This window comes from Nelusetta ayraudi, unplaced genomic scaffold (assembly GCF_046127955.1).
Source record: "Nelusetta ayraudi isolate G7.1 ecotype Tasmania unplaced genomic scaffold, CSIRO-AGI_Nayr_v1 ptg000014l, whole genome shotgun sequence".
In the NCBI taxonomy this organism is placed as follows: Eukaryota; Metazoa; Chordata; class Actinopteri; order Tetraodontiformes; family Monacanthidae; genus Nelusetta; species Nelusetta ayraudi.
Window position 1 is genome coordinate 40,001 of NW_027466064.1, and position 15,830 is coordinate 55,830.

At 49.4% G+C, this 15,830-nt stretch overlaps 1 protein-coding gene across 1 annotated transcript in view; it reads left to right on the plus strand.

The window, feature by feature from the left end:
- LOC142886080 (transmembrane protein 132C-like) overlaps positions 1 to 14,940 on the plus strand; it is a 49,410-nt gene extending 34,470 nt beyond the window's left edge. The window contains exons 3-12 of the mRNA XM_076022991.1: positions 2,200 to 2,405; positions 4,381 to 4,444; positions 4,544 to 4,675; positions 4,956 to 5,033; positions 7,186 to 7,248; positions 9,685 to 9,813; positions 12,776 to 12,904; positions 12,994 to 13,311; positions 13,901 to 14,166; positions 14,299 to 14,940. Of these exons, the coding sequence (XP_075879106.1) occupies positions 2,200 to 2,405; positions 4,381 to 4,444; positions 4,544 to 4,675; positions 4,956 to 5,033; positions 7,186 to 7,248; positions 9,685 to 9,813; positions 12,776 to 12,904; positions 12,994 to 13,311; positions 13,901 to 14,166; positions 14,299 to 14,938 (2,025 nt within the window). The 3' untranslated portion in view covers positions 14,939 to 14,940. The remainder of the gene's footprint in view (positions 1 to 2,199; positions 2,406 to 4,380; positions 4,445 to 4,543; positions 4,676 to 4,955; positions 5,034 to 7,185; positions 7,249 to 9,684; positions 9,814 to 12,775; positions 12,905 to 12,993; positions 13,312 to 13,900; positions 14,167 to 14,298) is intronic.
- The last annotated feature ends 890 nt before the right edge of the window (positions 14,941 to 15,830 follow it).

Consider the following 15,830-nt stretch of genomic DNA (forward strand, 5'->3'; position numbering starts at 1 on the left):
CCAGCAGCTCAGGCCTTCCTCCACTGTGCCAGATCAGCTGTGGGAGCGGCTCGCTGAGAGCAGTAACAATGTGGAAAAATGTGAAGTGCATGAAAGAAAAAAGGACTTTGCACAGACGAAACGGAACGTACTCGTGCGACCACTGCACTTCACCCCAATGAATCAATGCCAGAAACACACAAGTACCAAAACGAGACGCACGACGAGGCCGAGGGGTCGTCAAAGACCGAGGTGGGTTACGAGCAAGGCAAGTTCAGAGTGGAAGATAAAACCCAAGAGGACTTAAAAGGCGGGTCGCCCATTAAAATTCAGCGTGAGGAGGAAATAAAGGAAGAACTGCGTGTGCCGCGGAGAGCCCAAGTGTAAAACGGAATAAAAGCGAGGGGGCCGGAGAGACAGGACGAGGCTGAGTGGGTGGGAATATTGGAACAGTTACCAAAGAAAAGGGTTGGGGGGGGGGGGGGGGGGGGGGGGGGGGTGACGACACGGAGGGAAAGAAGAACCATCAGAGCAGAGAGAGGTGTGTTAAAGCCACAGGTTGGTGGAGCCAGAGATCATTCGCAGTGGGCTTCCTGGCATAGCGGCTGAATCACTCTAGGAATAAAACGCTGCCTGGATCGCAGAGCGGACGCCAGAGCGTCCAGATCACGTCCAGATCCGTCCCCCGTTCCGCCTGTCACGCCACCGTCCAATCCAACGCTCCAAAATAGAACTGTCATTTCCTGCAGGTGGTGTGAGCGTGCGTCCGTTAGAACTTGGCCATAGATGCTCTTCCGGCTGTCGGGAAGAGTCTGCATCAGCGGCGACCCTCGGGGGGGAGAATTCATACAAAGATAGCGTTCGCTCGTGCTCGTGTTCTGTTTCACAATTGTCTCTGCTTCCGACGTTTTGTGTGTAATGTGCAATCAGCTCCAGGAACTCTTTGCTCTGCAGATCTCCCGCCGCTTGTGTTCTCGCCGTCTGCGTCTTTGAAAAGCGTGCAGGCATTTTTCCCGGTGCAGCAGAGTGTGAAGCTGAAGCAAACTCATCGAGGTTCCCTCGATGTCGCTTTCCCATCATTTAAACACACGGCGTTCCTTGGGTTTGCCTTGCGAGCGCCGGCCACCCAGCAAAGCGGCCCATGATGCTGCTCTTTTCAGACCTCGCTGGGTTATTTGAGGCTGTCCATTCTCACCTTTGACCCCCAGCAGCCTGTCTGACTGCCAACAACCTTCTTCTGCTCTGATGCTCGTCGCGTACACATGCCTTAGTAAGAGCTCCTGCCATGTGATTGGCTGATTGGTAAAAGTGCGGATGACTTTCTGCTGTTCCGACAGAGATCCCAGGCTTCGCTGTCCTGGTCTACAGTAGCGCCAGAGGAAGGAAGAGTCGGGGGGGGGAGCCCCGCCTCCTCCCTCCCCCAGACGCCACCCACACTGCTGCGTTTCGCCCGCTTTAATGTGGCGGGGCTGCGGAGAAGACAGACAACGCTGCAGCGTGACTCTGGTGCCGCCTCACGGCCAGACAGCACAGGCTGTGTGAGCAGCTTGTGTGCGTCCAGGAAACTCTTTTTTTCTTCTCTCCACCTCCCTCTCACGCGTTCGCAAGCGCCCGTCCGTCTGTCCGTCCGTCCGTCCGACCAACGGGCGCTTCCAGAGATCCGTGGGGGGGGGTCGCAGCACCTGAAACCTGCAGATTATACCTGTTGTTGTTCTGATGTTCCTACAACACTGAGACTGTAGTAGCCAAACAACGTGTTGTAACGCTGTAGTTGTGCAGAGGCAGATTTCATTTTCAGACACGCTGCTCTCAGTGCGTGAGGGCGATGCATAGAATGTAAACACTCTTTCTTGATCACACAGCCTTCAAGTGATGTTCCACTTTACTTCGCTGTGGGTTCTTTTACATTGGGAACTTTGTGGAACTTGGTCCAGCAATGTGGTAAAACCATGTTGAAACGTACAGTCTGCCTGTCTGTCTGTCTGTCTGCCCTGCAGTTTCTATGAAATCTCACTGTTTTATTAGCAAGTCCAAATCCTGGCTGTTTGTGATGCGTTTGGTGAAACAAAGCGGTCCTGATGAGGCTCGTCATGTTTTAGGGTGCAGAACAGAAGCTGCGTCTGACACCCCACACGCTGACGTCCGTGACTCAACCCCGACTCGTTTCCTCCCCCCCGCCTCCCCTCTTCCTCCTCCCCTCTTCCTCCCACCCTCCTCCAGGTTTCCCCAAACTGTGACGAGGTTTTGGTCAACGGCAAAGAGATGCGTGGCAAGCAGTCGCTGGTGGTCCACTTCTCCTACCTGCACCTGTCCGCCCAGCTGCAGCTCACCGTCTGGGTGCCAAAGTTGCCCCTGCAGATCGACGTGACGGACACCGAGCTGAGCCAGGTCAAAGGATGGAGGGTGCCCATCGTCACCAACAAGAGGTCAGTGAACCAAACTGGCAAAGCGTTCCACCGAGACGAGGCTGCACCTCTGTCCGGCATCGTGCAACGTTGAATGGAAGTCTCAGAATAAAAAAATAGACGTCTTCTTGCTGCCACCAGCAGCGTCTGAGAGGGACGGTTGGTCTTGTTAGTTTTACTGTTGGTCTTCTTACTATGGCCAAGATAGGCAAATTGATTGCCAACATTGATAGGCTCTAAGAAGGAAACAGCAAACAATTCCAAGAGAAATCATTTGAATATGTTGTGCAATGGTGATGATGGTATCACGATCCCACGATACGATACGTTATTGCGATGCTAATCAACAAACAAGAAAGGCTAATTAGGACATTGAAAAAACGTACAGTAAAACTCCATTCTTCTGCAGGTATTGTTTATTCCTGTTGCTCAGCGCCACGATGTAATTGCACTTTATGCAGCCTCCTCAAATTCACCTCAGTTCACTTCATGGAGAGATTTGGGCGCCACTGTTATTTTTTTGTTTCACTTTGAAAGCAAATTTTCATCATCAAGTGGCTTTGACATTTCATGGAAATGCACTGCCTGGAAACTGTCTGTCTGTCTGTCTGTCTGTCTGTCACCTTTTCTTTTCCAAAATGCCAAAAACATTTTAAAGCTGCCAGAGTTTCTACAGCGTGTCCGTCCCTGTAAGCTAGTGGATGCTGGGCCTTCACGGGTTGATGACGGTTCCCACCTCCCTCCCCATTGCTGTACTTCAACTAGACCAAAAAAATACAGACTCACCGTTTGAAATCCCAACGAGACATTTGTGTTAGCGCTGCACTGCGACGCAGACGACGCAGCTCCGTCTCCCCCGCTGTATAATGTTGTTTGCTGATGATGCAAAGCCGAGTGCGCTCTATTTCCAATTGTCTATTCAAAAAAAAAAAAAAAACGGCAGTGTTGATTCAATCAAGCCCCGGGTGGAAATGAAAATTGCTCAGCGTACGTTGTAATTCGGCAACACTTTGTGTTAGGAAAGCGTGACTGATAAAAAAAAGAAGAAGAAAAAAAAACAACAATAGCCACGCAGGGAGGAGCAGCTCCCAGATCAAAGGTAATTCTCCACTTTCTTTTGCTTAAAGCGCGCGCAAAAAATCTGAGGGATCGAGAGAGAAAAAAAAAAAAGAAAAAAGGTTGACGGCGTCCTTTGATCACAGCTTTGTGCGCCACGCAGGCAGTCGGCACTTATTGTGTCTACAACAAAGAGTTGCACAGCGTCAACAATGGCAAACAAGAGAGAAGTATTGTACTGACTGATTTTCTATTTTTATTATTTAAAGAAAATAAACTTAATACTTTTGTATTAAGTTGTATTAACCATGGCAAGAAGAAAAACAGTACAATAACAAAACAAGGAATAAAATAACCTGATCTGATTCAAGCATCTTTAACACCTTATTGTGATCACAGACAGGAAGTAGAACATGCATCAATAACTGTATTTACACCTCCGTCACTCCCACTTCCTGCTGCGTGTGCCTTCAGCCCAAGCCCCGCCCACTTCAGGAAATGGCCCAGTTTGTCCTTTTGTGGAGTTTTTTTTTTTTTTTTTTTTTTTGCCAGTTTTACACAACAGGAAAAAACAAACATTTTTTATTTTTGCTGTGCAAGTTTTGTGGAGGAACCAGAACGAGCAGGAACACAAGAAGAAAAGAAAAACCCTGATCTCTCTCACCCTATTCTATTCTATTCTATTCTATTCTATTCTATTCTAACAGCAGAGTTTCCGTGCTCAGTCATTCACACGCAAACATGTCAAGCTCATGTATGGAGCGCAGGTTCCTCTCTGATCTGACTTGTTCACCACAGAGTTTTCAATGCTGATTGTTTCAGCCAGCAGCTGAGCTTACACAGTAGATGATGACCTCAGGTTAAGTAGTATTAAAAATGTATTTTGATGACGAGATAACGGGCCCATCTCTTCTCCTTCATCTATCTTCTGTCCCGCCAGGCCCACGAGGGACAGTGAGGACGACGAGGACGATGAGAAGAAGGGCAAAGGTTGCACCTTGCAGGTACATCACGAGTCGCACACAACCCTTGACTCTGTGACGGAGGAGCCTGATGTATACTTGTACTTCAGAGCTTGACCTTGGGGGTGCCTTTGTCTCCAGTATCAGTATGCACTGGTGCGGGTGCTCACCCACTTTGTAGCGGAACCGTCCGACCCAGGTGGAGAGATGGTCTACATGTTGGGGCCGGACTGGCAAGCTGACATCACTCACTTGGTCTTGGACCAGCTGAAGGTAAGAGAAGACTCACTGGCAGCTTTAAACCCGTGCAAACTCATCGACAAACAGTGTCATTTTATCTCCATTCGCCTCCTGGAATTTTCCTAAAGTGCAACGAGAAACTGCTTGACGTTTTAGACGATCACAGCGAAGCTGCTGGAGTGCAAAGATACTTGTAGCTGAGGTACCGTTGGCAAGCTGAAGATTGGACTCAGTTTCACCGTGAGGAAGCGGGGATAGGAAAGGAACATGAAATGTATAAGTGATGAGGAAACCGGGCCGATGTGTTCAACAGGTGGAGGATCCTCGCATTGCCAAACTGATTGACGGTCGCATCCTGATGGGGCGGGACCTAGGGATCACCACCATTCAGGTACCGACGCTGTTCCTCTTCACTGCGGTGGTTGAGTCCAGTGTTTGCCAGGTGCACGGTAGTCATTGTCTTTCTTAACGTAGTCTAAAAGTATGGAATCTGGCTCAAAATACATGTTGAGCCTCTATTACGATAAATGTACAGTGTCCCTGGCAATGCTGGCTGAGTCCCTCACAGCTTCTCGTGCTACAGCTACACTCTTCTCTCTCGGCCTCGATCCTTTCTCCACACTTCCACACTTCCTGCTTCCTCTTGCCCGCCCCCCTCTCACCGTGACAACCCCCCCCCCCCTCACCCCACCCGACCACCAAGCTCCTTCGCACAATTAGCTCGCAATTAGCTGTCGGCTTTGGCCTCGACGGCTCAGCTTGACGTTGGCCACTTTTACAGCAATGTTGGGCGGAGGGGAAAAAAAAACGTGTCCGTTAAATTCCCAGTAAGCCGGCCCATTGTCACTGAATGTGACGGCGGCGGCGGCGGCCTTCCTTTGTAGCTTAGCGGCTAGCGCCACCGTTTTCAACAAAGCTCCGTCTCACGTGTTAGCGATATCATAGTGTCCTACACCTCCATCTTACCCACAACGTGTGTATAAACCTGTGTGTGTGTGTGTGTGTGTGTGTGTGTGTGTGTGTGTGTGTGTGTGTGTGTGTGCGTGCGTGCTCCACAGTCAGACTTTTTTGCGATTTTGGCACTGGGCTCAGCAGCCCAGCAGTGTAGAGGGACGGGGGGGTGGGGGGGGGGGGGTTGTGGTGGTGGTGGTGGTGGTGTGTGTGTGTTTGTGTGTGTCTTGGGGAATTGTGGGAACAGCTGATTGTGTGTTTGCGTCGGCTCAGCTGGGGCCGCACGCCTGCGCCCCTCAACACAGGGAAGGCACGCACGCACGCACGCACACACACAAGACGTGGAACAGCTGTGCTCCGTCTGTGAGCCAGGACGCAGAGTTTTCCCGGCGTTCCCGCTGAGATGCCCCAGTCGACAGCCGTCATTTGCTAGTTTGACATTTCAATTTTACCCCCCAGCTCTGCCTCCCTGAATCTCGCCCTTTTCGCTCTCTTTCTCTGTCTGCCTCCCCCCCTCCACCCCACTCCCCTCCTCTCTCCTCGTCGCCCTCTTATTCTCTCCCCGTCTTGAAGAGCAATCCCACGGCCGTCACTCACCACATTTTGTTACCTCGGCCGGAGCAGGATTGAGTTTGACGCGCCGACACGTTCACTGAGAGCTTCTCTGTGTACACCAATCAGATCTGCCTGTCGCCCTGTCGCCGGGCGAACTAGTACACTATACAGCGCGGGGCCCCTAATCTGTGCTGCTGTCTGTCTGTCTGTCTGTCTGTCTGTCTGTCTGCAACTCCTTTTCTCCATCTGTTCCTTGGCCGCCACCCCCCCCTCCCCTCCCCACACCCCTCTCACTTTCTGTCTGCCTCTATTTGTCATTGTCCTTCTCACATCAGACCCGTTTATTCCTCCCATCTTTGCTCCCTGGCTCTCACTTTCTCCCGCTCTGCTTTGCTCTCGCTCCGGCTCTCCATTATTTTCTTTAGTCTCAGTCTCAGAGTTCTCTCTCAAAAAAAAAAATCAATCAGCTGAGCCGAGCGTTTTTGCAGAAAGCTGTAAACAGAGGGCTAAACACGCACTTCTCTGGAGACCCGTCGGGATTTATTGGCTAATGAACTGCGGCCGGGGCTGTTCCACTGGACTCTGGGATTGGAATATAAAAAAAGATCTGAAAATGACGGTGACGAGGGACCTTTCAAAAAGATGACGGGCGGCAGATTTGTCGTGTTAAGCAACACTTCACCGTCCTCTCAGGGCCCAAGTAAATCCCACACAGCGCTGACTCTTTCTTGCTGTACTAACCAAGCCAACTGCTCCTGCTTTTTTTTTTTTTTTTTTTTTCTTGGCTCCATGCAGCGGTTTTGCAACTGGAAACATTCAGTCAGTCCATCGTCATGTCACACAAACAGTTCTTCCTTTGAATTTGCCTCGTGCTATTGATGCACACGGCAGATTCTGCTAATACTAATATTGCACCATTAACAAAGGCTTTCAACAGGAGAATCGATAATGTTGTGAGGTTGCTGTGTAGGCTGCGTTGAAGTTGCCGTCGCGCTTGCTGATGGGAGTTTGTGTTCTCCTTTGATGTTTTGGTGCAGGTTCTGTCTCCGCTCTCGGACTCCATCCTGGCTGAGAAGACTGTGACGGTGCTGGATGACAAGGTAAGAAGAAGAAGAAGAAGAAGAAATGCAGTTGGCATGTACTGTAATTTAATATTATCATGGTGGGGGGGGGGGGGGGGGGGGAGTTATGGTCTTCACATTAAGCGTCCACCCACCTGAAAGACTTGAGGGATATTTCTAATATATATACATTTGAATGAACAGTAATAAGGACACAGAGGATGATCGGGTCATTGAAGTTCTTCTCCTCAAGCTCAACAACAATGTTTGAAGTCTGGAGATGAACCCATCGCCTCCTGCTAGAGTCGCACCAGGTGGTTTTAATCACCCGCTTCAGAGCCTCGCCGTCTTGGGCCGTGCACAAACATCGGCAGCTTGTGATATTTCAGCCCAATCTCATCCGCGGCTTATCAGATATCAAAATGAACCCCCCCCCCCCACCGCCCCAAGACGCACAGGGAAACATTTGGCACCAAAGACTGAGGATCCACGAGTTTAGCGCGCCAGACGTGGAATCCCTCCTCTCAGCTTCACGCCGCCTGAACGGACGAGTTTCTTTTCCCAAGTGAGACTGCAGAGGTCAGAGGGCAGAGGTTGAGGGAGTGACACCCTCATTATCCCCATGGACCAGTCTGTCCTGGAGCACACAGAGTCCTCGGATACACCGGCACCAGACGACACCAGGGTCCGAATGCACAGTACTTAATACACTGAGAGGTTTTCCAAAACAGCACAGCTTAAGCAGGATGTGAAGTTGTAGTGTGAATTTGCTTCACAAAAGATGTGGTAGACCATGAAAAAGAAGTATTTATAAAGATATTTGACAGGAAAACTGTTTAGAAGGAATAAATGAATGAATGCATTTTAGAACATTGTTAACATAAAAAAAAATAATCTTAAAAAAATAAATAGAAAAACAAATATGAAGAAGTCAAGTTCAGGAAAAGAAGGAGGAAGAGGTAAATACTTTTTTTTTTTTTTTTACGTCTACCATTTTTAATTATTTTTCAGAGATAAATATCCATGCATTTTCAACACCCGCTTCCTGAACTCAAGGTCTCGGGGGTCTGCTGGAGCCTCTCCCAGCTGTCCCAGGGCGAAGGCAGGGTGACACCCTGGACAAGTGGCCACTTCATCGCAGGGCCACAGAGAGACACACAAAGACAAACAACACACACACCTGCGGACAATTTAGAGTTCCCAATTCCACTCATGTACTCATTTTTGGAGTGTGGGAGGAAGCCGGAGAACCCGGAGAGAACCCACGCAGACACAGGGAGAACCTGGAGACAACCCAGCGGACACAGGGAGAACCTGGAGAGAACCCACGCAGACACAGGGAGAATCTGGAGAGAACCCAGCGGACACAGGGAGAACCTGGAGAGAACCCACGCAGACACAGGGAGAACCTAGAGAACCCAGCAGACACAGGGAGAACCTGGAGAACCCAGCAGACACAGGGAGAACCTGGAGACAACCCACGCAGACACAGGGAGAACTTGGAGAGAACCCAGCAGACACAGGGAGAACTTGGAGAGAACCCAGCAGACACAGGGAGAACCTGGAGACAACCCAGCAGACACAGGGAGAACCTGGAGAACCCAGCAGACACAGGGAGAACCCAGCAGACACAGGGACAGAAACCAAAGTGGACTATTTGTTTTCCGTCTGGATGTCTCAGCAGTTTCTCAACGTAAACAATAAGTCAAGTTTGCACATGAACAGTTTTTTCGAAGCCGCGACAAGCGGTGCATGTAAAATGTGTCCGCTCATCAGCCTGCAGACTGAGAGCAGATTGTTTTCTGTAGGTGGGTTTCCATGACTAAGTGCAACAGGAGGTGATGTTTTGAAAGTGTTGATAAAGCACTCCTGACACGACGTGGTGCTTCCACCCAGCAACGCAGCTCATGCAGCCCGGACCCCCAGATCTTCTCCTGTTTTAACTTCCACAGGAGCGTTTCCATGACGACTAATGCACTCGCTGCCATCGGCTCGTCAACTCTCCTCTTCTGCCTTGGACAACAAGGAGAGTTTCCAAAGTAGTTTTTGTTCTGGAATTACCTCTCTGTCTGTTTTCCACAAACACCGCACCATAACAATGTGACCTCCAGACTGAGTGTTTATAGAAATGACCGTCGTGTGCTAACCCCGACATTTTTTATGACGCATGTTTTGTCACATTTTTCCATTAGGTGCAATTTCAAGGTTGTTGTGTTTCCAATAGGAGCATTTTTCTCTTTGCTTCTCCAGTTGTGCCAATTTTAAGCCTTTTAGAAATGCATCAGGTCAGGCAGTTTTCTGCAGCGTTTGGCTACATCATCAAAGAGAACCTATACCACATAACTCTTACCTTTGCAAGGAGCCTCAAAACAACAAGTCAATGTCAATTATTTTGTTATCAGATGTTCTGGATTTTTTGTTTTGTTTTGTTTTTTTCTTTTCGCAAATCATTTTTAGTACCGCTTGTTTGTCCAGGTCACCATCTCAGACATGGGAGTGCAACTGGTCGCGTCTCTGTCCCTGAGCATGTCGGCAAGTTCTGGAAATTACCAGGCCATACAGTTAACCACCACGGCCACAGACCTGCTGCACACACCCAAGCAGGTAGGACCCTCACACACTGGGGGAAAAAAAAAAAAAAAGCACACACATATGTATATGTATATATATATATATATATATATATATACATATATATACTGTACTGTAGTGGTATAGTAGTGGTGTAAAGATAAAGCGATTTGAATGGGTTATCGGTCTGTGTCGTATGAGATCCGAGTGCATCGGTTGATGGAGCCCTGGATCGCTAACGATCGCTAAAGTAAAGATAAGCACTTGGGGTTGAATTGTCTATTTGTATTGAATCGCACTGAACCGAATCGGATCGAATCGTACCAAATGAGTAACTGTTTTTTATGAATCGTCCCTGAATCGGACCGTAGCTTGTGAATCGAGATTTGAATCGTATCGTTTTTGTGAGTGAAAGGTTCACACCCCTAGTATGTAGATATTTTTTTTGTTCTGATACGTTCTTTCTCCGAGCACATTTCCCCGGGATGCACTTGCCACGTTTCCACAATGCCGTGTCTGCGTGCAGGAAGAGCGACGCGCGACTCGCTGCACGGTGTTTTTAGGACGACGGTACCTCCGGGGAAATAACCCAGAGAGCTGCCATCATGGAAGCCCAGCAGTAATTCTGTCCTCGCTGTCTCCACCGTCATCACTTCCTAATTAGGAGGGCATCGTTTAACAGTTTTGGTGCCGCTGCAGGAGTCGCGGTGCACGTCTGCTCATTAGAACTCTGGATAAACACATTTTTTTTGCTGCGTACAGAACTCGTGCCCTAATGACGTCTCGGACGATGGTGCGTGTGCGTGTGCGTGTGCGTGTGCGTGTGCGTGCATGACTCTCCTGGTCCTGTTATTGCATGTGGACGTCATCCTCCTCCTGCCCTCACATGAAAACACTGTTTCAACACACAACAAATTGTGTCAAAGACACAACTATTGGTCGCCTGCATCCTTGTTTTGCTCTTCGCGTAACGCGCTTCATTTCTCACTCGTCCACAAAACAGCAAAGTTAATATTTTTAAGGATGTGCGGGGAGCCGGTTTGTTTTGATGCACATGCAGTGCAAAACTACGCCCTCTGGTGGTGAGAGGATATGGCAAACGGCCACGTTAAGGCCGCTGAACAGTCCTTCTGAACAACCATTTCACCTCCACACATCTTCTCTCACCAGCATCGTATACAGCAACCTTAACAATAAACCTCCTTGTGTTCCTCACGCACTGGTAACGACTCCTGTCGTTGCCTCTATCTGAGAAACCATTAGTTTCAACACACCACTGCACTTGTTTTTCTCACTTGTTTTGCAGCAATTGTGTTGAAATCACATCACTTTACAAATATAAAGGTGGAAAAAATACTTTCTGTGGTCAAAGCTCTGCTTTCGGTTGTGACATGGCTGCCGCTGCTGTTAGGAGAAATATTGATTTGCTTCCATTTGCGAGGTATTTTTGCCCATTGCCACGGAAAGCAAAGTTATGAGCGTGGACAAAAATAAAAATAAAGAGAGAGGAAATAGGAGGTCGGTGTGTCCACACTGAGCTGATTCTGGTTCACGTGGCATTTCTTTACACGCCCAAGGTTTTCTGTGTATTCATTCGTGTGTGTGGGCGTTGAGCTCAATGGATGGAAGCACATATATATAGACAGGTACTGCCCAGAACATTAGAATCTCCTGAACAGGTTGCAGTGTTTCTGCAATACAACTTAAAAGGTGAATGGGACATATTATATAAAGGAATAATATGCAAATCAATATATTTCAAGTTTTTATTTCTTTGCAGTTTGCTGATCAGGTCTTGCAGCTTAAAATAAAACAACTCAGTTCAGAGTTTGTGGCTTTGTGGTTTTAATAAGCTGAAAATCTTAATCAGCAACGTTACAACAAGGAACTGCTTGAGACGTCAATTTGCATGGAATGGCTCAATAAAATGTGTTGCTTTCATCTTTGATGTTAAATTGCCAAAATAAAACAACTTTTGCTGGATATTCTCATTGTTCGGGCGGTACCTGCATGGTCTTTGTGCATTCCTCAGAAAGCATGCAGTGATGTGTATTTCCGTTGTGTTGTTAAGACGGGTCTGGAAAAGAAAGAAAAAGCCAACACTGCAGTGTGTAAGTCTGTACATGGCAACTATTCATTCTAAAAAAAATTGCAGTTTCAGGAAAGAAATCCTCTGAAAAGAAAAACTGAAAACAGCAACAACAGACCCACTGGCTTCTCTCTTTGCCTAATCAATTAATTGGAAATTTGTGGTGCTACCAAATTGAACCTGCTTAAAAATTCATTATTCTGTCTGTTGAATGGTTTGAAACAAATTGTTTGGGCAAATGTGATAAGGTTTTGAATATTAGCCTATTGTGATAGCTCTCTCCTTATCGCCATGCAAGTTCCAATTCTTCCCCACAAGGTAGTTTGTGTGTTTGTGTGTCTGTGTGCCGTCGCCTCTCTGTCGCTGCACCTTAGCGCTACCGGGACGACTGAGTTTAAAATCTGCTAAAAGGTTCCTGAAAAGGTTTGGCAGCCAAATCTGCTGTTTGTCACTGTTACCAACAGCCTCGGGCATCCTAGGGTTTGTTCTTCATGTATATATATTTATTTAGCATCGCTGCAAATGCCATCACAACAACCGCACGCTCGGAAAAAAAACGGCAGTGCGATGCGGCTTCTCTGCCTCGCGCAAAACATTCCTCGGTGCTTTCACAGACCCATTAGCGCATTCATTAATCTGGGTTCTATCGCAAACGGCCCAGTTGAAAGCCATTTGAAAATTGACAGTATGACCTTTCGCTTGTTCGTATCATTTGCAAACCGCTCGCAAAAGGGATTCGTGACTGCGCCGCGTGCACGGATGCGCTTAAACGGACGGCGCTAATAGATTTATTGACACCCCGTGAGCACCGTGACCGCCTGCGCAGCCTTGAATGGCAACAAGAGGGATCCAACCGGAAGCCTGGCTCACCGTCCTCTCTTTCCCATTCTTCTTTCTCTCCTTCAGGAGGCTGCGATCAGTGCGTGGATCCAGTACAGCGACGGCTCGGTGACGCCCCTGGACGTGTACGACCCGAAAGACTTCCTGCTCTCCGCTGCGTCCCTGGACGAGAACGTCGTCTCCATAAATAATCAGGTGCGAGCCGGTGAAGAAAAACAAGCGCATTCCCACTGTGTAGCAGTGTGTTTGACTCCCCCCCCCCGTCCCTGTTTCCGTGTGGTCAGGAGCAACACTGGCCCATTGTTGTGGCAGAGGGCGATGGACAGGGGCCACTTGTTCGCGTGGAGATGGTCATTTCGGAAACCTGCCAGAAGTCCAAGCGGAAGAGCGTGCTGGCGTCTGGCGTCGGCAGTGTGATGGTCAAGTTTGGAGCCAAGGGCGAGGAGAGGGGGGCAGCGGGCAGCGGCGGGCAGGACGGCGGAGGAGGAGGAGGAGGAGGAGGAGGAGGAGGGATGGACAACAGCACCAGTGAGCAGGACAAGGACAGAGACTGGAAGTCCAACAGTGCAGCGGCAGATCGAGAGGAAGGGGCCATGAGGAAGGTGGGTGTTGTGGGCGTCGGGTCTGGCTATAATGACAAGCAGAAGTGTCTCTGAATGTCTCTGATGGCTGACACACTTTATTCTCAGAGGGAGATCTGGAGAGTGTGAGCCACGTGGGTCGTTTCAGGAGCTTCCTCTTGAGTGCTTTTATTATTTATTATTAATATTCTTGGTGACATTCTGGCCATGACCGGACTGAGGGAGGGATAGATAGGGGGGGTGAGAAGAAAGTAAGAGAGGATGATAATTTCCTGTCATTTTAGTTGCCATTAAAATTCCAAATTTCACTTTCCAGCCATTGTGAAGTTTTCACACTATGCTTTTTTTCTGTTGTTGTTGTTGTTGTTGAGGTTTAAGGTCCCTTATGCGAAGTCGACTTTCGTAAAGTTTCCACACAATGTTTCATTTCCCCAACATGCCAGTTAACTCACGACTTCTTAACTCACGACTTCTGAACTCACGACTTCTTAACTCACGACTTCTGAACTCACGACTTCTTAACTCTAGCTGTGGTGCTGGAGGTACGTGTCTCAGTAAAACATCCCTCATTCAAAAAGCTAAATTCTTTCTTCTTTTGTTGTTTTTTCAGGTCAGCACAACGACCAAGAGTGCAGTCACTCATCGGGCGGCCGGCGGTAAAGGCGGCAGCAGCAGCAGTTTGGGCAGCGGGCCCGGTCAGACCGGGGACTACAGCGGCTACCCTGCCCAGGTGGAGGTACCAGGGGCCGGGGAGAGTGAACTCACACAGAGCACCAGAGGGCTGTCGGACCTGGAGATCGGAATGTATGCTCTGCTGGGTGTGTTCTGCCTGGCGATACTGGTCTTCCTCATCAACTGTGTCAGCTTTGCCTTCAGGTTCGTTACTTTTCGTTTATTTTTTTCCCCCTCCTGAGAACTCATTCCTGTGTCCGTCCCGGACGGAACCGAGGGAGACCCATGACGGGTGACACCGTCCACCAACCTTTCCCCTGCTTGCTTCCACCACAGGTACCGCCACAAGCAGGTCCCCGTTATGGAGGCAGGGGGCAACATGAATCACGCCCACGACTGGGTGTGGCTGGGCAACGAGGCCGACCTCCTGGCGGACCACTCGGACCAGTGCCAGGGCGGCCTGCCCGACGAGTGCACCACCATCATCGACCGCAACGAGGGAAGCTACGAGGAGAACAAGTACCTGCTGAACGGCGCAGGCAACACCTTGGTGATGGCAGTGGGCACGGGCACGGGCGTGGGCACCGTCAGCGGTCGGGGGGGCACGGGCGGACACCGAGGCGTCGCTCACGGACAAACTCTGCCCCGGTCCGTCCCGGAGCACCAGTGCCTTTCCACCATCACCAGGGGCGGCAAAGTCCCCGGCGGTGCACAAGCGGAGCACCTGAATAACGCCTCCCAGGCCGCCGCCTCCGTCAGCGCCGCCGCCGCCGCCGCCAAGCGCAAGCGCGTGCAGTTCACGTCGTACGCCACAGTCATGCCCAACGATAATTGCGACGAGGGCAGGGAGTACGCCAACTCCTCGGTCCTGATGACCAACGGGAGCGAGGACGACATCAAGTGGGTGTGCCAGGACATGGACCTGGGTCAGTCCGAAATCAGAACCTACATGGAGAGGCTACAAGACAATCTTTGACTGAGGGGTGAAGAGCAGAGACAGAGAATTGGCGGGTGGAGTAGCGCGGGAGGAGGGGGAGGAGGAGGAGGAGGAGGAGGAGGAGGAGGAGGGATAATGAGTACAATTCACCTGTAATGCCTTTGCGATGGATAAAAGGGAGGGAGGAAGTGGAAATGTTTGAAAGATTACGGAGTGGGCGGCGGCGCCGGGGGGGGGGGGGGGGGGGGGGCTTCAGTTCTGCTTCTCCTCGGCCTGCGGAAGCAACGTCCTAATAATAATTCACACTGAAATCAACGGTAGCAAACAAGGAGCTGTATTATAGATTTGTTTTATATTCATGGTGACATTATTGAGCAAGTCAATCATAAATTTTTCTTCTTCTTCTTCTTCTTCTTCTTCTTTTTAAATAGCAGTGCTACACAGTGAATTCAGGGTAATATTAATCAACACAACAAAGCCTGTACACACAGCGAGGAGGGCCAGACAGAGTTTTCACTCAAACATTTCACTGGCTAAGGTTTCTGCCTTGAACCTGGAGAGTCTGCAGGGTTCATTAGAGTGAGTCCCTGATCTCACTCCTTCAGACTGCCTTCCAACAAGGCACCACTCCTTCTGCATCTCCCCCTCCGCGACTCTTTTACATCCGTAGACAGTGATGAGCAACATGTAACTGAAGGTATAGATGTTTATATATTCCAAGTGCTCAATTCCAAGTCCAAGAGCCCTGGCAGGAGCTCCGGTCCGGCGCCACCTGCAGGCAATCTCACCTTCTTTTTTTTTTGTTCCTAAAACAGCAGAATGTGTGCAGAGTTGGGAAATGGCGCGGCCAGACTGAAGACTGTTGCTCCCTCACATCCAAGACAGAGGCATTTAAACTTGCACAATATCAAACAGGAAAGAAAGTTAGCAA